At 43.7% G+C, this 25,803-nt stretch overlaps 1 protein-coding gene across 1 annotated transcript in view; it reads left to right on the forward strand.

Annotated features, from left to right (window-relative positions):
* qsox2 (quiescin Q6 sulfhydryl oxidase 2) overlaps window positions 1-21,764 on the forward strand; it is a 39,620-nt gene extending 17,856 nt beyond the window's left edge. Inside the window, exons 5-12 of the mRNA XM_034171417.1 lie at window positions 6,672-6,762; window positions 7,268-7,413; window positions 7,806-7,955; window positions 8,710-8,839; window positions 9,023-9,145; window positions 9,487-9,637; window positions 9,720-9,908; window positions 20,498-21,764. Coding sequence (XP_034027308.1) covers window positions 6,672-6,762; window positions 7,268-7,413; window positions 7,806-7,955; window positions 8,710-8,839; window positions 9,023-9,145; window positions 9,487-9,637; window positions 9,720-9,908; window positions 20,498-21,033 — 1,516 coding nt within the window. The 3' untranslated portion in view covers window positions 21,034-21,764. The remainder of the gene's footprint in view (window positions 1-6,671; window positions 6,763-7,267; window positions 7,414-7,805; window positions 7,956-8,709; window positions 8,840-9,022; window positions 9,146-9,486; window positions 9,638-9,719; window positions 9,909-20,497) is intronic.
* The last annotated feature ends 4,039 nt before the right edge of the window (window positions 21,765-25,803 follow it).

Here is a 25,803-nt window from a genome sequence, read left to right on the forward strand (position 1 = left end):
TCTCCAAGGTGTGATCACTCCTTTTTAGATGCAGACTAACGAGCAGATCTGATTTGATGCAGGTGTTAGTTTTTGGGATGAAAATTTACAGGGTGATTCCATAATTTATTCCTCAGAATTGAGTAAGTCCATATTTTTTCCCTCTGCTTGGTCTAAAAAAAGTAACCGTTACTGACTGCCACAATTATTTTTCTTGATTTCTTAAAGTGTTTCTTAAAGCCAGAAAGTTGCCATTTGAAATGACTTTAGTTTTGTGTCATGTCTGTGATCTGCTTTTTTTCTACAAAATTAAACAACTGAATGAACATCCTCCGAGGCCGGTGATTCCATAATTTTTGCCAGGGGTTGTATTGTCTTGAATCCAGTATGTGAGGGTTTCATTTGTGCAGCCCAGAAGTATAATTTTAAATTTGGTAACTTAAGGCCCCCATTGGACTTAGGTTTCTGTAGTCTTTTAAGTCTAGTTTTCTAGGTCGCTTATTTTGCCAGATGAACTTTGAAAGCATTTTGTCCCAGATTTCAAAATAAAGCTTGGGAATATCTACAGGAAGCATTTGGAATAGATAAAGAATTTGGGGCAGAACATTCGTACTGATACTTTCAATGCAGCCCAACAGAGGGAGCCCTGCCCATTGGTCCAAGTCGACTTTTATGCACTGAATTATTTTAGTATAATTTGAGTCATACAGGTCTTGTAAGGATAAGGGGATGACAATACCAAGGTACTTAAGACCTTCCCTAGGCCACTTAAACCCAGTGACATGTTTTACACTTTGAGGTATCATATCATTGATGTCCATAGCCTCCATTTTATCCATATTTGCCTTATATCCAGAATAGTACCCAAATTCACTGATAAGTGTCTTAAGATGTGGTATAGTTGATGTCAGTTCTGTTAAGTATAACAGTACATTGTCTGCATAGAGTGATATGTTATCATTATCTCTGAGTTGGGCAAGTGGTTCAATGCTAATGGCGAATAAAATATGGTGAGAGAGAACAGCCCTGCCTGCAGCCGCGTTCCAGGTTGAATGTCTGCGATGTATAGCCGTTGACTTTAACAGAGGCCTGTGAGTTTGAATAGAGAGTATGTATCCAGTTTATAAAGTTAGGACCGAATCCAAAGTGTTTTAAGGTTTAAAATAAAAATGGCCAAGACATGCGATTGAATGCTTTTTGAGCATCCAAGGATAAAATCATGGATTCCGATTTATTATCTTTTTGATATGATATTATATTCAACAGGCATTGTAGCTTATCCCCATAGTATCTTCCTGTGATGAACCCAGTTTGGTCTGGATGAATAATTTGGGTTATTATCTGATTTACCCGCTTAGCTAGAATTGCAGCCAGTATCCACACATCTCCATTTAACAAGGATATTGACCTGTAAGACTGGCATTCAGTCGGATCTTTACCTTCTTTGTGTATTACCACTATGGTTGCATCTGTGCAGGACGGTGCCACCGTTTTAGAATACAGTGCATAGTGATAAGCTTTTAGCAAAAGGGGAGACAATAAATCACAAAACATTTTATAAAATTCATTCACATAGCTGTCTGGCCCCGGACTTTTATTATTTTTTAATGTGGATATCACCTGCTTAACCTCCCACTCTTGAATTGGTTCATCTAATTTCTTAGCTGTTTCTTCTGTCAGTTCTGTCAGTTTTATATTTTTAAGAAAATCTGCCAATTTTCCATCATCAGTGCAGGTGTCTGTATTCTCATAGAGAGATTTAAATATGCTTGCGAAAGATTTTGCTATTTTCTCGGGATTTGTAACGACAGTGCTTTGTAATTTTATTTTTTGGACTATATTAGATGACTTTTCTTTACTTAGTTGGAAGGCGAATAATCTACTTGCTCTATTACCATGCTCATAGTAATTTTGGTTGGTAAATCTCAAATTTCCCTCAGTCTTATCTAATAGTAAACCATCTAATTCTCTATGGGTTGCATTTAATTGTTTTGATAAGATGTTTGATGGAGATTGTTTATGACTGTACTCTAATTCTTTTATTTTATTTTCCAATTCACGCTGTTTGGCTTCCTTCTGCCTTTTCCGAGCACATGTAAATGAAATAATACGGTCCCTAAGGAAAGCTTTAGCACAATCCCATAAGATAAGGGGAGATGTTTCAGGTGAATTGTTAGTGTTTGTATAATTTCTAAGTTCTGTTTTAATAAAAAATACTAAATTCTCTGTTATTTAAGAGGGAGACGTTTAGTCTCCATTGTCTGGAAGATGGACTGTGACCTATATCCCACTTTAACTCCAAGGGTGCATGATCAGATAGTGTAATAGGATGTATTTTAATGTCTGATATTCTATGCTGGTCTTTTTTAGGGGTGAAAAAATAATCAATTCTTGAATATGATGCATGACTGCTTGAGTAGAAGGTGAAATTCCTGCTTCCAGGATATCTGCACCTCCATAAATCCACAAGACCAGACTCCGTGCATTGGTATTTAAGCATTTTACTCATTTGGAAAAGGTGGGTTTACAGGGGGGTTGTCGGTCTACCCTATTTGACATCACACCGTTAAAGTCGCCCCCCATTAAAATAAGTTCGGTACTATACTGTAACAACGTGTTAAACAGCGTTTTAATAAAGATTGGGTCATCTTCATTTGGTGCATATACGTTAATGAGGGCTATGCCATCAATCAGTCCATTAACTAGGACATATCTGCCCTCTGTATCCTTGTGCATAGATGTTTTTATAAAATTGACATGCCTGTGAATGAGTATGGAGACCTCCCCTCTTCCTCCCAGACCAATGAGAGGTATAGTATATTTTGTCTGACCACGACTTCTTCAGCTTTTCATGTTCCACGTCTGATAAATGGCTTTCCTGAAGATAAGCTATCTGACAGTTGATTTGTTTCAATTAGCGTATAATTTTCTTCCATTTAACAAGACTATGGAGACCTTTAACATTGTAGTTTATAATTTTTAGAGCCCCCATTAATTACTGGAGGGGAATCATACATTAATTTTCCACATTTGAAGACCATCGGATGAAAGTAAGGAGCGGAGGCCTGTAGTCCACAGATAGAGCCTGTGTAATACAATGATGTTGCCGTGTATATGGTGTGGACATGGATAATTAAACCGAATAATATGAAGTGGATCCTCATTGTTAATAAGGCTGCAGTATAACATTTCTCTCACAATACACTCGGCATTCAACCATGGAAAAAAAAAGTGATACGGTTCCTGTATCAGTGTTTGAAGCAGAATCCCCGGAGAACAGGGGAACCAGAACAAACACAGCAAAGAAGTACAGTGAACAGTGGTGGACCTAGTCCCAAGCTACAAAACATATGGCAAAAAAGAACAGTCTCTAAAGAAATCGACTGTCTTGAGAGTGCACAAAAAAGTACTCACATGGGTTCCTGCAGCGCTGCCATGAGAACAGACAGCCACACGTTATAAAGTGTACTCACACCAGAGTTCTCGGGAAGTTACTCAGAGACACAAGAGTTAAGTCCTGCCGTGAGACAGTGGGATGATCAGCCCTCAGTCTCTGTGCGTAGCTCTTGGGTGTACTCCATTGCCTTTTATGGATCCACAAACTCCTTTTCTTGGTCGTTAACGGTGATCCGAAATCTAGCCGGGTAGAACAAACTGTACCGAACACCTTTCAGTCCCTGAAGCTCTTTCCGTATTTCCAAAAAGGCAGCCCTGGCTCTGGTGAGGCTGATCGTGTAGTCGGTGAAAATCGCGATCTGTCTCCCGTTGTATTTCAGTGGGGCGCGGCCCCATGCTCTCCTCAGGATTTCAACCGCGTCTCTGTCAGAGTGGAGTTTAGCGATTTAGCACTCGTGGACTCTCCTGGTCCTCCGGGCCACCGTAAGCGATGCGATCGGTCAACTTTTATATCTTGGTCCGGCTGCAGCATTTCTTTGAGCATTTTCGACACCGACTCTGGCATGCTGGAGCCTCTGTGCTCGTCAATGCCGACAATCCTGATGTTTCCCCATCGCATTCTTCCCTCCATATCCTCACACCTGTCTCTTAGAGTTACGAGCTGGATTTGAAGGCTGGTTACGGTGGACTGCAGCGAGGTCACCTCGTCGGACCATGTCGACAGTCCTGTCACATCTTGTATCTCTACCTTCATTTGATTCATTTCAGATCTGATAGCTGAAAAGGTGTTAGCAATTTCCGACTGTACGGCTCATATCTCGTTCTTGAGAGCCTCGAAGTCGCCTGCCAAGGCACTTTTAAGTTCCTCTTTAATTATCTTCGATATTTCTCCCCTTATGGTGTCGAGGAAATTGACTTGGATGTTATCAGTAGCCATGACGATGCTTTCAGCGGTTGCAGTAGGTGAAAGTTGCTCCGGGCTAGCTGGAGAAGGTTGCTTCTGCCTTGTGGTTCTTTTAGCTCGCTGGCTACTAGTTGTAAACTTTAACCTCTCCAGTTTTTATCCATTTGCGTTCGTATATTGCAGTCGGTTCAACTCTTGGGTAGTTTGAGGCAACCCACACTATAATTTAGATAAGGTTTACAAACAAAAGTGGCATTTTTGGACGGATATGTCGATAATTCTGCAGGAGCCCACGGTTAAGCGCATTACTCCATGTGCTGCTGACTCCGCTCCCCCATAAAAGACAGTTTTGAAATTGGTCTAAAATTTTGGAGGAGTGAAGGGTCAGCATGAGTGTTTTGTTAAAAGAAGGAGAATAACACGCAGTAACATTCTCCATGAATTTGTTGTCAGTTGACGTGATTAGAGTTATTTCACACAAACTAAAATCTGTCTTCATACCTTCATTTCTGTTTTGACTGAATCTGAAAAATCTGTTTTTTATGACTAAAATAAGCAAGAAAGTGTGACTGAAAATATTTCATTGTACAGTTGTATGTAAAAGTTTGGGCCCCCCTGTTGATTTCTATGATTTTCCTTTATAAATTATTGGTTGTCTGAATCAGAAATTTCAGTTAAATATATATATAGCAGATGAACACAGTGATATTTGAGAAGTGAAATGAAGTTTATAGGATTTACAGAAAGTGTGCAATAATTCTTTAACCAAAATTAGGCAGGTGCATCAATTTGGGCACCCCAACAGAAAAAATACATCAATATTTAGTAGATCCTCCCTTTGTAGAAATAACAGCCTCTGAACGCTTCCTATAGCTTCCAAAGAGAGTCTGGATTCTGGTTGAAGGTATTTTGGACCATTCTTCACTACAAAACATCTCAGGGTTATTGGTTTCTGAGCATGGACAGCCCGCTTAAAATCACATCACAGATTTTCAATAATATTCAGGTCTGGGGACTGAGATGGCCATTCCAGAACGTTGTACTTGTTCCTCTGCATGAATGCCTTAGTAGATTTTGAGCAGTGTTTAGGGTCGTTGTCTTGTTGAAAGATCCAGCCCCGGTGCAACTTCAACTTTGTCACTGATTCATGAACATTGTTCTCAAGAATCTGCTGATATTGACTGGAATCCATGTGACCCTCAACTTTAACAAGATTCCCAGTACCTGCACTGGCCACACAGCCCCACAGCATGATGGAACCATCTCCAAATTTTACTGTAGGTAGGAATTGTTTTTCTTGGAATGCTGTGTTCTTTTTCAGCCATGCATACCGCTTTCTTGTTATGTCCAAATAACTCAATTTTAGTTTCATCAGTCCACAGCACCTTATTCCAAAATGAAGCTGGCTTGTCCAAATGTGCTTTAGCATACCTCAAGCGACTGTTTGTTGCATGTACGCAGAAAAGGCTTCCTCTGCATTACAGCATCTCCTTGTGCAAAGTGCGCTGTATAGTTGAACGATCCACAGAGACACTATCTGCAGCAAGATCATGTTGTAGGTCTTTGGAGCAGGTCTGTGGGCTGACTATAACTGTTCTCACCATCCTTCGCTTCAGCTTATCTGAGATTTTTCTTGGCCTGCCACTTTGGGCCTTAACTAGTACTGTGCCTGTGGTCTTCCATTTCCTCACTATGTTCCTCACAGTGGAAACTGACAGTTGAAATCTCTGAGATAGCTTTTTGTATCCTTCCCCTAAACCATGATGTTGAACACTCTTTGTTTTCAGGTCATTTGTTAGTTGTTTAGAGGCTCCCATGTTGCCACTCATTGGGAGAGATGCAAAGAGGGAAAACATTTGCAAATAGCCACCTTAAATACCTTTTCTCATGATTGGATTCACCTGTGTAAGGAGGTCAAGGGTCAATGAGCTTACCAAACCAGTTTTGTGTTCCAGTAAGTAGTGCTAAATGTATTTAAATCAATAAAATGACAATAAAATTTATGCACCTGCCTAATTTTGTTTAAACAATTATTGCACACTTTCTGTAAATATTAGAAACTTCATGTCATTTCTCAAATATCAGTGTGTTCATCTGCGTTATGATATATTTAACTGAAATTTCTGATCCAGACAAATGATTTATAAAGAAAAATCACTTTTACATACAACTATATATCATAGTTTAAGGTTTTCTGGAGGGATGGGCTCTGGCCTTGTGAGGTCGTGAACAGAAGGCAGATAGTCAACTTGTGTGTGGAGGAGGACTGTGGGTCTTCTGAGGGGTTCCCCTTCGTGGTCCCCAACCCGACCTGAAGCAGGAGAAACACCAGACCTTAGACCTGTTTCTTCTCAGCTTAAATAACCAAGCTGAACCTCTTGTCTGTCTGCAGCTCTGTGGAGCTCCTCCCTCTGCTAGGCCAAAGGTCAGGCCACTACACCGCCATCATCGTAGAGGAACCAGACTCTTATGTAGGACGAGAGGTAGGCCACACCCACACGCTTTAAAAGATGAAGCATCTATCTGTTATTGGATGACATGTTTAAAAAAAGTGACATTTGACAGAAGGCACGTGGGAGACTGGACGCCACGTGTGAAGCTGGATAACTGATGATCTCCAGCACCAGAAGACTGGACCTCCTTCAGGGCGTGGCTCTGTCAAACTCAGACAGCAGATGAAAGAAAAAAACATTAATAAATAAAAATAAAAAATAAAATGATTGTTGTCACCGCAACAAATAGTACTGTGCACCCAGGGAGTGCACACACACACACACTCACACTTACACACACACTGTGTGAGGGCAGCAAGCACTTCATGTGTAAAAACAATCATTTAACATGTTTATGTCTGTGTGTAAAGAAGGGGTGGAGCCACCAAGACAGTCATGATCACGGGCAGAAACATGAACACATACACTGAATAGTTTCCACAATCCAGACTGCAGAGGTCAAAGGTCATCTGACAGCCCCTCTGTGTGTGTACAGGTCATCCTGGACCTGCTGCAGTTCTCAGGGTTGGAGGTGAGGAGAGCTCTGAGCACTGATCTCCCCCTGCTGGACGCTGTGAGAATCACAGCCTTACCCTCCTGTTACTTGCTGCACCCCAACGGCACACACACGCACATGCACGTGTAAGTATATAGACGTGTAAGTACACTCACGCACATGCACGTGTAAGTACATAGACGTGTAAGTACACTCACGCACATGCACGTGTAAGTACATAGACGTGTAAGTACACTCACGCACATGCACGTGTAAGTACACTCACGCACATGCACGTGTAAGTACACTCACGCACATGCACGTGTAAGTACACACACTGAGTGTGTTTTGGGATTTTATTGTTGTCAAGGAGACCTTTACTGATTTGATCTCTGCACAGTTACAGGCAGCTCGTGGGGATCTTGTTTGTTTGTTGTTTTGTTTTTGCTGACATTTGTAAACACTCTGTTTATTCTTTAGTTTTAATTTGAAGGGGTTTTGAGCTGAACTTGTCCTCTTCCTGTCTGTCCTCATGCAGTCAGAAGCGGCTGCGGTTCTTCTTCTCATCCTTGCTCAGGATGTTACCTGGTGTTCGGCGCCGGTTGAAACCAGCCAGCAGTTCTAGTGCCAGCCTGGTGGGGGCGCTGCCAGAAAAGCAGCACACGGAGCCGTGGAGACACTTTGAACGGTTTGTTTTTAATGCAGATTTAATGCAAATGTAATGAACGGTTACAAACTCGTGTGAAGTAGCCAATAGGAGCTCAGCGAGATTCAGGTCACAGGTCAAAGGTCGATGCTTTTTTTGACTTGTAGTCAGTGCCTCAAGCAGCCAGTAGGGGGCACTAAATGTTCACATTGAAAGATAGAGTTTAGCTACAAGATGGTCGTTTGTGCATTTTTCAGAAATGTGAAGGAAGAACCAGCAAAGAGGTTTGGTGGGACGGACCAGCAACACACTGTGACACGCCCATTTAACAAATGGCTCTGATGATTGGCAGTTCAGCTTGGAGCATGTGGTGCTGAGTGCATCACCACTAAACTGCAGTGGGTCCTGGATGGCAACCACCCAAGCAGACAACGATCCATCCCCACTTAACCAAAGTAAACATCGAGCAGCCGGGCGGTCACGCGGGCGTGTCAGTTGTGGCAGCAGGAGGCTCTGCTTTAGTCTTACGTTGGTGAAATAAAAACAGGAAAACACGTCTGCCACGTTGCTTCTGAAAGTTTGTTGCTCATCGCGCCATCCTGGTGGCCCCTAGAGGCTCCTGTTAGTTGTTTGAACATTGATGAATAACGTCTGCGCCTCGTTAGCGGCTCGGTTTGGTTCTGGATTTCTTTAATCTGAGGGTCAGTTTTAGACAGGGTTGGTCGGGTTGGGCAGTTCTGGTTTGGCCCAGTTTGATCTGGGTTGAAACCTGTTCTGTGTCCGTTTGTGTCTACAGGTCAAAGGTGTACGTGGCTGATCTGGAGTCAGCGCTGCACTACCTGCTCCGAGTCGAACTTGCTACCCATCACACCCTGGAGGGGGAGGAGCTCAAGACCTTCAAAGACTTTGTCACTGTGGTTGCCAAGGTAACAGGAATCAGTTGTTTGAGCTTTGTCTTGGTTCAGGATGTTAACCCAGTCTGACAGCGGACTGATTTTGGTCCAGCAGCCGGAGTCCGATCTGATCCAGTTGTGATGGACGTTGGATCGTGTGTGTCTGCTGAAAGCTGTCTGATGGTCATCTAATGGGGGTCATGTGACTCTGTCCAGCTGTACCCAGGTGGCGGTTCAGTGGTGAAGCTGATGGAGACACTCTCTGATTGGCTGCTCAGTCTGCCGCTGCAGCGAATTCCATACCAGGCTGTTCTGGACCTGGTGGACAACAAGATGCGGGTTAGTTTCACTCGTATTTCGACATCCTGATTTGTGGAAATCTTGGATCAGGTCCAACCCAGACCGTACTGTATGTGAACTACAGATCTCTGCTTGGTGTTTGTGATGTCATAAAAGGAAAAAACAACTTCCTTTTCGGCTTTAAATCCGTAACAAAGAAGGGATCAAAGAGTAAGTGTTGATGATGTCATAAGGAAGAATGTTGGAAATCAAAGGAAACTTTTGACCTGATGAGGATGTGGTGACTTCATGTCCTGTAGGAGTTAGTTAGTCCATAAACCAGATGTCCCCAAAGTGAAAACGTCTTCACAAAGAGAGAAAGTGACGTGTCTTTTGTACAGATCTCTGGTGTATTCCTGGGGGCGGAGGTTCGTTGGGTTGGTTGTCAGGGCAGCAGGGCGGGGCTTCGAGGTTACCCATGTTCACTTTGGACTCTGTTCCATGTCCTGACTGTCCAGTATGATGCCACACCCACTGCCCTGGACAACACAGGTATCTCCTCATGTATCCACCCGTCTTCTGTTGCCGTGTGATCTGGATTCTGTCATGTCCTACCAAACTGTGTCTTCTGCAGGTCTGGAGAGTAAGGCAGCCCCGGTGCTGCAAGTGATGCGACGCTACATCCGAACATTCTTTGGCTGTGAGCGTTGTGGCCAACACTTTGAGCAGGCAGCCACCGCCAGCATGCACCAGGTCCAGACCCGTGAGGACCAGATCCTGTGGCTGTGGAGGCAACACAACCGGGTCAACGACAGACTCTCTGGTAATGTCTTCTCAGAGCTAATGAGCTGATGCTAAATGTTGGACTAAACTAATAAGCTAGTCCCAGTATCTCTGACAAGCTAACAAGGCTAATGCTAATCATCTAAGGCCTCATGCTAACAGCAAATGAACCTGTGCTAAATGTCTGCTGAGAGCGACCTAACCAATGCTGAATGTCAACTAAAAGCTAACAGTTGTGCAGGAACATGTACTTTAGAGAAAGCAGGCTGTCTCATACTCAAGATCAGAAACTCCAGGTTTTTTGGCCGACCTGCCGGGGGTCAGGTTTTTGGCCGTCAATTCAATTCAGTTTATTCAATTTGTAGAGGGCCAACTCACAACAGCATCACCACAAGGTGCTTCACCCAAAACAACCCAAAAACAAATTAAAATGAATTAAAAGATTAAAAAACAATTATTAGACACAATATTAAACACAAATATTAAATATTAAAAGAAATAAAAAAGCATAATAACAACAATATAAAGCTTAGTGACAAATATGCTGATTAAAGAGAGGGAGAACAGATGTGTCTTCAATCTGGCTTTAAAAGTGTCTACAGAATCTGACTGTTTTATTGATGCAGGGAGATCATTCCACAGAACAGGGGCACGATAAGAGAAAGCTCTGTGACCCGCAGACTTTTTATTCACCCTAGAAACACAAAATAGTCCGGGCCCAGAACGTAGGGTTTTACTAAGACAGCTAGATAGGAAGGTACCAGTTTGTGAACAATTTTATAGACTAGTAGCAGAACCTTAAAATCTGCTCTCACAGAGACAGGCAGCCAGTGAAGAGACACCAAAAGGGGTGTAATGTGGTCGAACTTTCTGCTTCCTGTTAAAAGTCTGGCTGCAGCATTTTGAACCAGTTGGAGAGCCCTAATGCTGGACTGCGGTAAACCAGAAAATAGAACATTGTAATAATCCAACAGAAGAAACTAAAGTATGAATCTGGGTCTCAGCATCAGTCAGACAGGATGGGATGAATCTTCACTATATTTTGTACGGTGCGCTGAAAATATACACCAGGTCGAGAGGTGGCGTAAATTATACACCAAAATGAACCAGCACTGGAATCCACATAAAAATGAAAATGATCAACATGATAAACAGTGCCATTATACAAATCAGTGCATATGTTACATAAATAACACTTTCTTGATTATACTACATAATAATCAATACAAATCCCGCTTTTGCGGGATTGTTGGTCTATGGAGCATGATCCGTGGCCACAGCTCTGACCGCAAAGAAAGCGCTGCTCGCCTTTTTCTCCAGACTTCGAGCCTGGAGCCAGAGCAGCACTGAGCTTAACTTTGTGGTGTGATCGTTTTAGACTATGAAACTGATAATTACAACTGTAGTGTTCATTCCCTTCGCCCGTGCTGCAATCAGGTTTTGTCTTCTCCATTCGTTTGTTACAATAAAATAAATAAAGACATACATTTTAAAAATAAAGAAATCTGAAAAATTAGACGTGTCTTATTAATTGAGCAAGCAAATATCCACATGTCAAGAATTATTGACGTGGAAAGAGAATACAGTGGTTCCTCGCTATAACGCGGTTCACCTTTCACGGCCTCGCCGTTTTGCAGATTTCTTTAGTCCAACTTTGCATGCCTTTTTTTACAGTGCGTTGTGGTCTGTGTCTGTTTATAAGAATCTTCTCGCCCAGAAGAAAAAAGAGCGCCAACAACTACTCATAACTGTGTTTGTCACTCGGAAAAAGACACCTGCAGCGAGGTGCGAGTGGAAAAAGGCGCGGCATCAGGACGAAGAGGCGCGATCAGAGGAACTGTGAAATACTGGTCAGTCACTATTAATAATTTCTTATGTGTCCAACCTCGTAGGTTGATCGTTAAAATTAAATTCGTTAGATCTAAAAGCCATCATAATTATTTATAGGAAAACGTTCTATTTTTATTTCTCAAACAAATGTTTGGGCCTGAAAACAGGTTGGTCTTATTTTCCTACTAAGGTTTGAACTTTGAGAGTGTTTACACACGAGAGAAAAGTGAGAAAATGTTCATGCCTGATTGAGAAAAGTGTATAAAGTGGTTTTACAGGGTTTTTACAGCTTTGAAACATCTATAATAATTGTAAAAAATAACGCTGACTACGTCGTGGACTTCGATTTTTGTGGACTATTTTTAGAACGTAACTCCCGCGATAAGCGAGGGACCACTGTAACACTTTTTTGATTATACTACAAAACAAGTGATACGACGGCCGCTTTTGATGCTCTATTGGCACGCGTCGTGATTGCTGGAGTTCTTTTTCTTTGCTGTCTCCTGGCTTCCATGTCGTAAAATGAGGGTGTGTCTGAAGCGGAGTCTGAATATTTATGGGTGTGTTTATTATAATTACGATTGTTTTCACCCGCCGCATTTGTCAAGGTCACGTCAGGCTACGCTGGAAATGGGCAGGTGCGCACTGCTTGATACATGTCACGGCAACTTTGGTGTACTTCAAATTTATACAGGAAATTTACACCACAAGTGAGCAACTTTGATACATGAGGCCCAGTGAGAGCAACTGGTCAAGTATGACGTCAACCATTCAAGGGCACTCCCAGTAATCCCAAAATGATTTTCCAGCCTATCAAGTAGAATATGATGATCCACTGTATCAAATGCAGCACTGAGATCTAACAGCAACAGAACCGTAGTGGTGTCCGAATCCATCGTAAGCAGAAGATCATTCACCACTTTAGTGAGAGCCGTCTCTGTGGAATGATATTTTCTAAAAGCAGACTGCAGTGGCTCAAAGAGATTATTCTCAGTAAGATAGTCTACGAGCTGCCGTGACATCACTTTTTCCAGAATTTTAGAGCAAAATGATAGATTTGATATCAGCCTATAGTTTTTCAATACACTAGGGTCAAGATTAGGTTTCTTAAGTAATGGTTCAATCACTGCAGATTTGAAACATTTAGGAACAGATCCAGAAGTTAAAGAAAGATTAATAATTTCCAGCACAGTCGGCCCAAGAGTGGGCCACAGGTCCTTAAACAGTTTTGTTGGTATAGGATGAAATAAACAGGTTGTGCTTTTTGTTGACGTTACGAGTTTCGTCAGCATGTCTAGTGAGATACTGTAAATGTAGGTAATACATCAGTGGTAGCACCCACCTCAACAGCAGGGTGTAGTGGTTGGACCAAGGCTTGCTGAGATATGCACAACCTATTATCTTTTATTTTCTTCTCAAAATAATCCAAGAAGTCCTGTGCTGAAAAAGGCGAACGACTAACAGGTGGTTGTCCATGAATGAGAATTGCTCCCGTGTCAAACAAGAACTTTGAGTTATGCTTGTTTTTGTTGATCAATTCAGAGTAGTAGGTCCGCTTTGTAGTCAGTAATGCATGCTTATAGTCTAAGATAGCATCACGCCATGCAAGGTGGAATACTTCTAATTTGGAACTATGCCATTTTCATTCCAGCCCTCTAGCCTTCTGCTTAAGGTCACGCAAGTAACCATTGAACCAAGGCGACTATGCCTTGGGAAGGCAAAGCCTTAAAAGAGGAGGCCCAGTCTTATCAAGTGTAGTTTCAAGTGCTGAATTTAATCTATCCACTGACTGAACATTCACCAAACTTGAAGTTAAAATTTCAGGCAGGCTAGCTTCGAGTGCAGTCATATTTGAAGGTTTAAGTCATATTTGAAGATTTAATATGTCGACGTACTTTAATTGTAAGGTTGTTGCTCCACCAAACACGGCAGCAAAACTGTAAACCTAATAAACGAGTGGTCAGAAACCACCGATGTAAGAGGCATGATGTCAATATTTGTGACAACAAAGCCACGTGTGAGAACCAAATCCAGGGTATTTCCACTAATGTGTGTCAAATCCTGAATGTATTGCTGGAATCCTAATGCATCCACAATTTCCATAAATGATTTGCAGAGGGGATCATGTGAACGTTAAAGTCACAAATAATCAGAATGTTATCTGCACTAGTTGACAGACTAGAGCTGAACACATGAAATTCATCTAAGAATTCAGAATATGGGCCAGGAGGCCTATAAACAGTGACAAAATAACATAACTGATTTAAATTTTTATGACCCTGACGATATGTAGCATAGTGGGCAGAGTGAAGAATCAGACACTCAAACGAATTATATTTATAACCCCCAACAGTTAATAAGGTAAACCTGGATTTATAAATAAAAGCAACACCCCCACTTTGCCTCACATCACGAGAAACGTGACTAAATGTGTACATCAGTGGGCAGGAAGGACAGCTGTGGATTTAAGACAAGTTTCACATAACCCAATCATATCTAGACGATGATCCGTAATTAAATCATTAACCAGCAATGACTTCAAAGCCAATGATCTAATGTTAATGAGACCCAAACTAAGGATCTTAGTGGGGTCAACAGTTTTTGGTGAAGCTATGCGGAAATTGAGCTCCTCAGCAGCCGGTGACGCAACGCGCTTCAGCGGCCGACGGAGCTCAAGTGAAACGCCACATCTGCGGGCCTGCAACTGACAGCACTGGCAAAGAACCTCCACAACCCAGTGAGAGGAAGCAGCAGGAAGCTCTGTTGAGGGCAGGCACAGGTTGGGCAGAGTCAATCCGGTCATCGGAGATGACGGTCCAGGGAAAACAGGATGGATCCAACAGCCCCTCGTAAGCAACGAGCGCTCCCACGCACAAAAATAGTGTCCATCCCGGAGGAGGCGAGGATCAAACCCTCCAGCGAAGGCTGCCAGGTAAGCCTTAAATTTCACTGACACACCGCTGTGTTTTCCACGTCTTCTGAAGCGCCTCCTCCAAAAAGGAGCGCAAGGGAAATGGAGCAGGTGCACCTGGACCTCCACGAGCACAGGCGACAGGTCAGGGTGAGGCTCTCCCAGACCACACCCAGATGACAGCAGCAGCTCACAAAGACCATTAATGTGGTCTTTGTGGGCCCCACATACCAATGTGGTCACAGTGGTATGTTTACCACTGTGTTACATCACCTTCCTGTCATAAACATACCACTGTCCCAGCTTTTTTGAAATGTGTTGCATGCATCCATTTCAAAATGAGCAAATATTTGCACAAAAACAATAAAGTTTATCAGTTTGAACATTAAATATCTTGTCTTTGTGGTGTATTCAATTGAATATAGGTTGAAGAGGATTTGAAAATCATTGTATTCTGTTTTTATTTACATTTTACACAACGTCCCAACTTCATTGGAATTGGGGCTGTACATCATCCCACCATCCCCTTACTTCCAGTGTTGTCCCCAACTGACAAACACAAAGTCCCCAAAGCCTCTCTGCTTTCAAAAAGAACCATTCACCATAAATAACAACAGTCCCATAGAAAAAGGAATAAATGTCTGAACTATAAATCACCCAAAGCATGTTCTTAAAAAAAAAAGTGCGTTTGTTGAACATCTCATAAAAGCTGGGCCAGGCAGTGCCATTCGCTTAACACACATTCAACAAACTTTACAATATACCTGGCCACGCCTTTTAACAAAATCAACGCACCCTCTTCCTGCGTCAGCGTGTATTGCAGGAAATACTCAGCAAAGATTCCCAGTCAAACTCAAAATGCAACACTAACAGCTGAGTAAAAAAAACAAAAAAGATTAATAATAATAATGAATGGAGGCTAAATCAGAAGACCCCCATTCAAAAATGATCAATGCTATGTAAAAGTCTCGGGGGTATTGTAGAATGTGAACAAATAAACAGTACCGCCTCGTATCCTCATAGCTTGTCCTGTTATGGTCACTCAGGAGATGGACCAAGCTTGGACTCACTGAAGGCCTTCGCTGCCTCGGGAGAGTCAAACACCTTTGTTTTGCCGTTGATGGAGATCCGAAGCCGGGCTGGGTAAAGAAGACCATAGCGAACACTGTCTTTCTTCTGTAGAAGCTGCTTTACCTCATTAAAGGCAGGCTGGCGTCTGGACAGGTCGATGCTGTCATCAGGGAAGATGAAAATCTGCTCTTCTTGAAACTCCAACCTCCCTTTCTGTCTGGCTAGTTGCTGTATTCGCTTTTTGTCCTGGTAGTAATGGACACACATGATGAAAGCCCGTGGTCGTCGCCCCTCCATGGGCACCACCGCTGCTGCCACACAATGAGCTCTGTCCAGGACCAGAACCTGCTCCAGACCACTGGGACCACCAAGCACGTCATATAACAGGTCAGCGATGAATTTGGTGGGGCTTCCCTGCTCCATCCCTTCAGGTACTCCTAATATATGTAGGATCCATCTTCTTCCCCTATTTTCCAAGTCGTCGGTTTTTGCCAGTAACATTTTATATCGGTTATTCAAATCTGCATAACAGGTCTCCAGAACTTCTGCTTATCCAGATTGTTTAGGCCTTCTTCACATTCATCCAGCTTCTTAGTGAATTCATTAACAGCGGCTTGAATGGATGAGACGGCTTTTGAAATTTCCTCCCATAGGTTCTCATTTTCCTCTTGAATTACTTGTTTAACAATGTTGTGGAAGGCAAGCAGCATGGCCGCGTTGATAGCCGATTTGCTAGCAGTCTGAGTTGCCAGCTTGCGCTCCTTTGGAAGATGGTTGAGATGGCATTTTGCTCCAAGACAAGTCAGAAATGCTTGTAATAATGTCGACTGTCTAGCTGCGACTTAAAAAACTTTGAATTGGATAGCTTTGAATGCTTTATATAATATTTTGGTAAAAATACTGGGACCCCGTGGCTTGCACGTCTACTCCATAACGCACCCCTAGTGGTCTTCAGTCTGGCGGTTATAAACAACCAGAGCAGAGACATCCGGCAAGACACACAAAGCAGAAAAATAACTGCACACAACAAAAAAACTCAGCAAATGAGAGAGGCCTGACGGTGTGCCACCACAGGTGCCATCTTGGAACTCCATCCTCAACTTTCCAGTAATGTCACAGTCATCCTGGGGGTCGGGTTTTGGCCGTCCTCCTGGGGGGTGGGGTTTTTGGCCGGCTGGTTGGGGGTCGGGTTTTTTTTGGGCGGCCTGCTGGGGGTCAGGTTGTTTTGGCTGGTCTCCTAGGGGGTCATGAGGGTTGGAGCATTTGGTCATGTGACTGGCCTGAAAATGAAACAAGATAAAAGTCACGTCTTTGGCCTCTTGGAGTTTTGACCTTCTTTGAACTGTGATGTCACAATGTCAGAGTTATATTAAAATAAGTCAGGATGATGTCAATCAAATGAACTTTAAAGGAACTTTAAAGTTTTATTTTCCATTCTTACAGTTCTACAAAAAATTTGTGATGAAAACTGTATCCAGTGAACTATTTAAATTCACTGACTATTTAAATCATTCATTTAAAATAAAGTAATACAGTGTCTGATCATCAAATACCTTTCTTCTACCTGCCTTCAGTTTGCAGGTTTTCCAAAATTCTCAAAATGTTTTCCCTGACAGAATGGGCGTGGCCTATACCAGTTGGCGGCGCTGACTCACAAATGTAGCAATCTAAAGTTTTCATGGTATCATTTCATCAGCTGTCAGGAATTCCAAATTATGCCAACACCTTATCTTTAGCACCACCTATTGTTTTTTGACACAACATGCTCGGGTTCTACTTGTGGAGAGAAAAAAAAGCCAACATGCTGCCATTTTGTGGCTGAAGTTGAATGACGTCTTCCAGGTTGTTGAAGGAAAACCTTATTCAGGTTTTTGGTAGAGGTTGCCGTTGACCAGTGGCGTCTCCAGAGATTTTTTTCTGCAGGTGCTCTGGAGGAGCCTGGCTATGGGCTCATGTGTCATGACTGCTCTCTGCTACACCTCCGTCACATTCATGGTGTGTGTTGACAGTCACTGATGACATACAGAATGACCAAAATCACACACACAAACCTAGGCTACTGTTCAGTACAAATATTCACAGACCTCCACATGTAGCCTAAAAGAAAAAATCAATCAATCAATCAATTTTTTTATATAGCGCCAAATCACAACAAACAGTTGCCCCAAGGCGCTTTATATTGTAAGACAAGGCCATACAGCAAAAAATGCCAACAGCAGGCAGAGAGAAAATCTTTCACCTGCCCTTGATGTCTTCATAACAGCACAATGTGCCTGTTGTTGTGGTTAAGAGCAAAAGCATCAATGATTTGGTTCCTGTCCAGAGGCTGTGTTCTCTGAAGTATAATTACTCAGGAGTGACCCCGGGTCACTGGTTTGTCTGTGCCTTCTGCTGTTCCTCAGGTAGTTCTTTAGGCCACACAGACTTCACTTCCTTTCAGTTCCACTCATGGATATTTGGTCAGCAAAAACTGAACCATTTCAGCAACTTGAAAGTACACTCGCTGCAGTACGACGTCATCATTGATGCTAAAAAACTCGTCCATGCCTTTATCTCCTCTAGGCTTGACTACTATAACTCCCTGCTCTTTGGGGTCTCTGGAAAAAACCTTCAAAGGATCCAATACATTCAAAACAGTGCAGCTAGAATTCTGATTCAATTCAATTTTATTTATATAGCGCCAAATCACAACAAACAGTTGCCCCAAGGCGCTTTACATTGTAAGGCAAGGTCATACAATAATTATGAAAAACCCCAACGGTCAAAACGACCCCCTGTGAGCAAGCACTTGGCGACAGTGGGAAGGAAAAACTCCCTTGTAACAGGAAGAAACCTCCAGCAGAACCAGGCTCAGGGAGGGGCAGTCTTCTGCTGGGACTGGTTGGGGCTGAGGGAGAGAACCAGGAAAAAGACATGCTGTGGAAGAGAGCAGAGATCGATCACTAATGATTAAATGCAGAGTGGTGCATACAGAGCAAAAAGAGAAAGAAACACTCAGTGCATCATGGGAACCCCCCAGCAGTCTAAGTCTATAGCAGCATAACTAAGGGATGGTTCAGGGTCACCTGATCCAGCCCTAACTATAAGCTTTAGCAAAAAGGAAAGTTTTAAGCCTAATCTTAAAAGTAGAGAGGGTGTCTGTCTCCCTGATCTGAATTGGGAGCTGGTTCCACAGGAGAGGAGCCTGAAAGCTGAAGGCTCTGCCTCCCATTCTACTCTTACAAACCCTAGGAACTACAAGTAAGCCTGCAGTCTGAGAGCGAAGCGCTCTATTGGGGTGATATGGTACTACGAGGTCCCTAAGATAAGATGGGACCTGATTATTCAAAACCTTATAAGTAAGAAGAAGAATTTTAAATTCTATTCTGGAATTAACAGGAAGCCAATGAAGAGAGGCCAACATGGGTGAGATATGCTCTCTCCTTCTAGTCCCCGTCAGTACTCTAGCTGCAGCATTTTGAATTAACTGAAGGCTTTTCAGGGAACTTTTAGGACCACCTGATAATAATGAATTACAATAGTCCAGCCTAGAGGAAATAAATGCATGAATTAGTTTTTCAGCATCACTATGAGACAAGACCTTTCTGATTTTAGAGATATTGCGTAAATGCAAAAAAGCAGTCCTACATATTTGTTTAATATGCGCTTTGAATGACATATCCTGATCAAAAATGACTCCAAGATTTCTCACAGTATTACTAGAGGTCAGGGTAATGCCATCCAGAGTAAGGATCTGGTTAGACACCATGTTTCTAAGATTTGTGGGGCCAAGTACAATAACTTCAGTTTTATCTGAGTTTAAAAGCAGGAAATTAGAGGTCATCCATGTCTTTATGTCTGTAAGACAATCCTGCAGTTTAGCTAATTGGTGTGTGTCCTCTGGCTTCATGGATAGATAAAGCTGGGTATCATCTGCGTAACAATGAAAATGTTAAATGAAATTTATTATTATTATCATGACATTGTTGAACATGATGTCATTGAACGTCACATTACACTCATCTTGTGTAAAACAATCAGTTCTATTGATGAATGTTTATTTTCTTTTATGAGTAAATATTTATCTAATCACATAAATCTGAAAATGCCAGAAGAGTCTTACTGTGGAAAACTGAAATGATGTCATTGCCCTGTCTCTGTAACATGTTGTTAAAAGTCTAATTTAAGTCTAATTTAGGATATTTTTATTATTTTTTCTTCTTGTGGGTGGTGGGACAAAGTGCTGGTGTCCTCCAGCTGAGAAACTCACCCAGAGCAGACAAACACTGAGGGACTTCTCTATCTGAACACTCTTCAAAAAAACCATAAACCCTTAAAAAAAAACCTTAACAAGTAACTTCTGTCATAACAATTTAACACATTTCCAGATGTCATCTTAAAAAAAAAAAAAAGGGTGTCATGAGGAGAACAGTTTTCATCTGTGATGATGAATTCTGGCAACAGGTCAGATTAAAAGACTTTATTTAATCTGTGACCTTCTAAAGTGTTAGCTTTTGTTGCTACATTAGCCCCACATGTTCTCCATTTTTTGTAGAAGCGTTACAGCGCCACATACAGGCCTGGCATGTGTACTACAGCATTTTCACACTGTTTCACTGGATCTGTGAGAACGGAGATGATACCTGAATGGAACACTTTTTGAAAATGACAAAGAAAAAGATTGTACAGCAGAAGTTTAGATTCAGTGTAGACAAGGCCTTAAAAACATGGGATGAAATGAAATTAAAATAATAAATAAGGAATTATTTTCTTGGGGGTGCTGTGACAAATCCAGCCCATGACGTTGACTCTGACTTCTGGTTCTGGTTCTCCTCCAGGATCCCTGAGCGACGACCCTGTCTACCCCAAGGTGCCGTGGCCAAGCCCCGCCCTCTGTCCCTCCTGCCATGAGGAGAACAACGGTGTCCACATCTGGAATGAAAATAACGTCCTTGCCTTTCTGCGAAAACACTATGGGGCCTCGAACCTCTCGCCAAATTACGTTCTGATCCCTCCGCGTCTCCAGGTCCCTCCACAGCCCAGCCCAGCTCAGGAGGAAGCGGGGCGGCACCAAGGAGTTGGAGTTAAAGCACAAGAGAATAGGAGGGACGGGGGAGGGGGGAGGGAGGAACAACCAGAGTCTCACTCTGACCAAAACACCATGAAAGGGGCGGAGCATGACAGAGGAGGTGGAGCAGGTAAAGTGGGAGGAGTGAAAGGAGGAGGTGGGTGGAGCACGTTCACCAGCATGGACATGAGTCTGTGCGGGTTGCTCTACCTCAGCTCCGGACTCTTCATCATGATCCTCTTCTTCTTCTTCTTCAGAGTCAGATCCAGGAGGTGGAAGCTTCGGCAGACACGCCTCTACGTCTGATCGAGATCTGTTCAGCTCAGACTTTAGTCCGAGCTGAACTAAGACTAGTCTGAGTGAAGTAGAAAACGACATAAATGTGGACAAGATTAGATTGGACCTGGGTCAGACCGGTTTGGACTGGATTAGGGCTGATGGGGTTAGACCAGCGGTGGGCAATCACATGCCATGAAGGACCAAGGCACTGCCGGGTTTTCCTTCCTACTCATCAGCTCAGCAGGTGATTTCATTGATGATCAGGTGTTTATCTTCAAGGGAGAAGATCATCAGAAGATCAAACCCTCCTGCTCAGGTGATTGGTGGGGAGGAAAACCTGACCTCGTTGCTCACCCCTGGGTTAGACGCTGTGACCTGTGAAATTGAAATATTTAAGTTTTTGAACTTTGATACATTTCCTGTTATTCTGCCGTTTACTGAAAAATGTTTACAACTGTGGGGGCGGAGCTACTGTGGACTGGAGTTTGCAATAGTGGCCAGCTTCAGGAACTGCAGCAACCAGGTCTTTGTTAGATAACGAAGTGGTGAAAGAAAACGGTTTGGACTCACTGATCAGTTGATTGATCAAGTAATTGTGAACTTTGAGTTGGGGCTGTGATCTGGTTTCAGCGGGAGGTTGGATCTTTTGGACTTGAACGTGTTTTTTGGGCACCATGTTGGAAGGAGGTCTGTTCTGTTTGGTTCTGCTTCTGAGCTGTTTCATATGAATTTGAAATAAACTGTGTTTGTGCATCTTTCACTGACTCTGTTGGTTGCTGGTTGAAATCCCCTGAATGCTCAGTGAGTCTGGATCAGGATGCTGCTGCTGTCCCGTCATGCTTCACTTCGTCCCCTCAAACAAACTGTGTGTGTGTGTGTGTGTGTGTGTGTGTCTGCGCACTCACTTTACTGTGGGGAAAAAATTAGTATTTTAGTGTCAAGTGTTTTGTTTTTGTTGGCAAGTCACCTGATCATGATGGAAAGATGTTCAGGAAAGTACAAGGAGAAAGTAGACAGGAGTGCAAGGAGATCTGGAGTAAGGTGAAAAGAGAAGTGGCAAAAGTGAAGGAAAAGGCATATTGCGAGCTGTACAAGAAGATGAACAGTAAGGAAGGAGAAAAGGACTTGTACAGATTGGCCAGACAAAGGGACAGAGCTGGAAAGGATGTGCAGCAGGTTAGAGTGGTAAAAGATGCAGATGGTAATGTGCTGACAAGTGAGGAGAGTGTGCTGAAAAGGCGGAGGGAATATTTTGAGGAGCTGATGAATGAAGACTGAGAGAAAGAAAAGGCTGGATGATGTGAGAGTAAAGGCTTGGTTACACATAGACGGTTTTGTCGGCGAGTAGTACATAGACCGAAGTTCGCGGTAGTTCCGGCTGTTTTCGCAGTGGAAAGGGGCGGAGCGCGCGCAGCGGGGCTCCTCCTCACTCTTTCCCCCAAAAAACTCTGTCATAATTGTGTTTAGAAACCAGTCACCATTTGTTTTATTATACATCTGTGTAGTTAATTAATAAAATATTCTCTACAGACAATTCGCTCACGCGCACGTAAAAAAAAAGAAAGAAAGAAACTCCACTCCCTGCTGCTGTTTGCAGCGGGGCTCCTCCTTGCTCTTTCCCCCAAAAAACTCTGTCATAATTGTGTTTAGAAGCCAGTCACCATTTGCTTTATTATACATCTGTGTAGCTAATAAGCAAAATAATCTCCAGGACGATTCGCGCGCGCACGCACGTAAAATAAAAATAAAAAGAAACTCCGCTCCACGCTGCTGTGGTGCTGCTGCTCGCTCCAAAAACTCTGTCATGATTGTAAAATAAAGGACAAAAGAGACATAAGTCCTGCTCACAGGCTGCTACCAGATACAGGACATGTTCACATCTTCAAACTCCAGACATCTCCACATCACTACATATTCAGTCCCTGATTGGTCATCGTGGCGCGACGAGAACTGCGGCACTACAGGAAGCGGCAGGATGAAACAGCGATTAAAAAGTATCAAACGCCGTTGTTCGCGTTGTCGCTGTCGTCATGGGAGGTCTTCGGGAGTGCTCCCGGAATTATTCGACATGTTGAATAATTTTTTCGCCGATTCCCGGTAAAGCCGGAACTAAGCCACGCCCCTAGTGCCGGTGTTAACAACGGCGTGTGATCCTTAAGACGGCCAAAAACTCTTCCGGGACGCTTCCAGGAGCTCTTACCGTCTGTGTGTAAACAGGGCTTAAATCAGGAAGTACAAGAGATTAGTAAGGATGAAATGAGGGCAGCTATGATGAGTCAAAAGGCAGTTGGTCCAGGTGACATTCCAGTGGAGGCATGGAAATGTCTAGGAGAGATGGCAGTGGAGTTTCTAACCAGATTGTTTAATAAAAGTACTCCTGGACCACTTTGAAGTACCCCTTCCAAGTACTTTGAGGATCTCCTCAATCCCATCGTCACGTCTTCCGAAGAGGAAGCAGAGACTGGGGACTCAGAGGCGGACTCATCCATTACCCAGGCCGAAGTCACCGAGGTGGATAGAAAGCTTGTCAGTGGCAAGGCCCCTGGGGTGGATGAAATCCGTCCTGAGTACTGGCTGACATGCCTCTGCAACATCGCGTGGAGATCGGGGACAGTGCCTCTGGATTGGCAGACTGGGGTGGTGGTCGCTCTGTTTAAGAAGGGGGACCGGAGGGTGTGTTCCAACTATAGGGGGATCACACTCCTCAGCCTCCCCGGTAAGGTCTATTCCAGAGTACTGGAGAGGAGAATTCAACCGATGGTCGAACCTCGGATTCAGGAGGAGCAGTGTGGTTTTCGTTCTGGTCGCAGCACACTGGACCAGCTCTACACGCTCCATCGGGTGCTCGAGGGTTCATGGGAGTTCGCCCAACCAGTCCACATGTGTTTTGTGGATCTGGAGAAGGCATTCGACCGTGTCCCTCGGGGCACCCTGTGGGGAGTGCTCCGGGAGTACGGGGTCCGGGGTCCTTTGCTAAGGGCTATCCGGTCCCTGTACGACTGCAGCAGGAGCTTGGTTCGCATTGCCGGTAGTAAGTCAAACCTGTTTCCAGTGCACGTTGGCCTCCGCCAGGGCTGCCCTTTGTCACCGGTTCTGTTCATTATTTTTATGGACAGAATTTCTAGGCGCAGCCAGGGTGTAGAGGGGGTCTGGTTTGGGAACCACAGAATATCGTCTCTGCTGTTTGCGGACAATGTGGTTCTGTTGGCTTCGTCAAATCAGGACCTTCAGCGTGCACTGGGGCGGTATGCAGCCGAGTGTGAAGCATCCGGGATGAAAATCAGCACCTCCAAATCTGAGGCCATGGTTCTCGACCGGAAAAAGGTGCTTTGCCCTCTTCAGGTCGGTGGAGTGTCCTTGCCTCAAGTGGAGGAGTTTAAGTATCTTGGGGTCTTGTTCACAAGTGAGGGAAGGATGGAGCGTGAGATCGATAGACGGATCGGTGCAGCATCTGCAGTGATGCGGTCGCTGTATCGGTCCGTCGTGGTGAAGAGAGAGCTGAGTAGGGGGGCAAAGCTCTCGATTTACTGATCGATCTACGTTCCGATCCTCACCTATGGTCATGAGATTTGGCTCATGACCAAAAGAACGAGATCGCGAGTACAAGCGGCCGAGATGAGTTTCCTCCACAGGGTGGCTGGGCGCTCCCTTAGAGATAAGGTGAGGAGCTCGGTCACTCGGGAGGAGCTCGGGTCGGGCCGCTGCTCCTCCACATTGAAAGGAGTCAGTTGAGGTGGCTCGGGCATCTTTTCCGGATGCCCCCTGGACGCCTCGCTGGAGAGGTGTTCCGGGCACGTCCCATTGGGAGGAGGCCCCGGGGAAGACCCAGGACATGCTGGAGGGACTACATCTCTCGGCTTGCTTGGGAACGCCTTGGGGTTCCCCCGGAGGAGCTGGGGGAGGTGTGTGTGGATCGGGAGGTCTGGGCGGCTTTGCTTGAGCTGCTGCCCCCGCGACCCGACTCTGGATAAAGCGGAAGAAAATGGATGGATGTTTAATAAAATCTTGGAAAGTGAGAGGATGCCTGAGGAATGGAGACAAAGTGTGCTGGTTCCTATTTTTACGAACAAGGGTGCAGAACTACAGAGGCATAAAGTTGATCACCCACAGCATGAAGCTTTGGGAAAGAGTAGTAGAAGCGAGGCTTGGAAATGGGATCTGTAAGCAGCAATATGGTTTCATGCTGAGAAAGCACTACAGATGCAATGTTTGCTCTGAGATTACTGATGAAGTATAGAGAAGGCCAGGAGGAATTACATTGTGTGTTTGTGGACTTAGAAAAAGCTTATGATAGGGTGCCAAGAGAAGAGCTGTGGTATTGTATGAGGAAGTCGAGTCACAGAGAAGGATGTGAGGGTGGTGCAGGACATGTACAAGGACTGTGACAGCGGTGAGATGCGCAGTAAGAATTAAAGATTCATTCATGGTGGAGGTGGGATTACACCAAGGATCAGCTCTGAGTCCTTTCTTTCTTCCAGTGGTGATGGACAGGTTGATGGATTAGCTCAGACAGGAGTCTCCATGGACTATGATGTTTGCCCAACCAGGTAGAGCCATAGACTCCCATCTGCTGTATGCAATGATTTTTTATTATTATCTTTTATTTGGAGTGGCAAATATCCATCACATACATTTTTACATACTTAATCACTCAAGAACACAGAAATACAAGTAGATGGATTCAGAGAGTTCACATGAATCGTCCATATTGCCCTCCTGAGATTTTTTGGGATCATTAATTATTCCACTTATAAACAATATCAAAACAAAAAAGAACAGGGAAGCACTCCCCTGCCC

This window comes from Thalassophryne amazonica, chromosome 5 (genome assembly GCF_902500255.1).
Source record: "Thalassophryne amazonica chromosome 5, fThaAma1.1, whole genome shotgun sequence".
In the NCBI taxonomy this organism is placed as follows: domain Eukaryota; kingdom Metazoa; phylum Chordata; class Actinopteri; order Batrachoidiformes; family Batrachoididae; genus Thalassophryne; species Thalassophryne amazonica.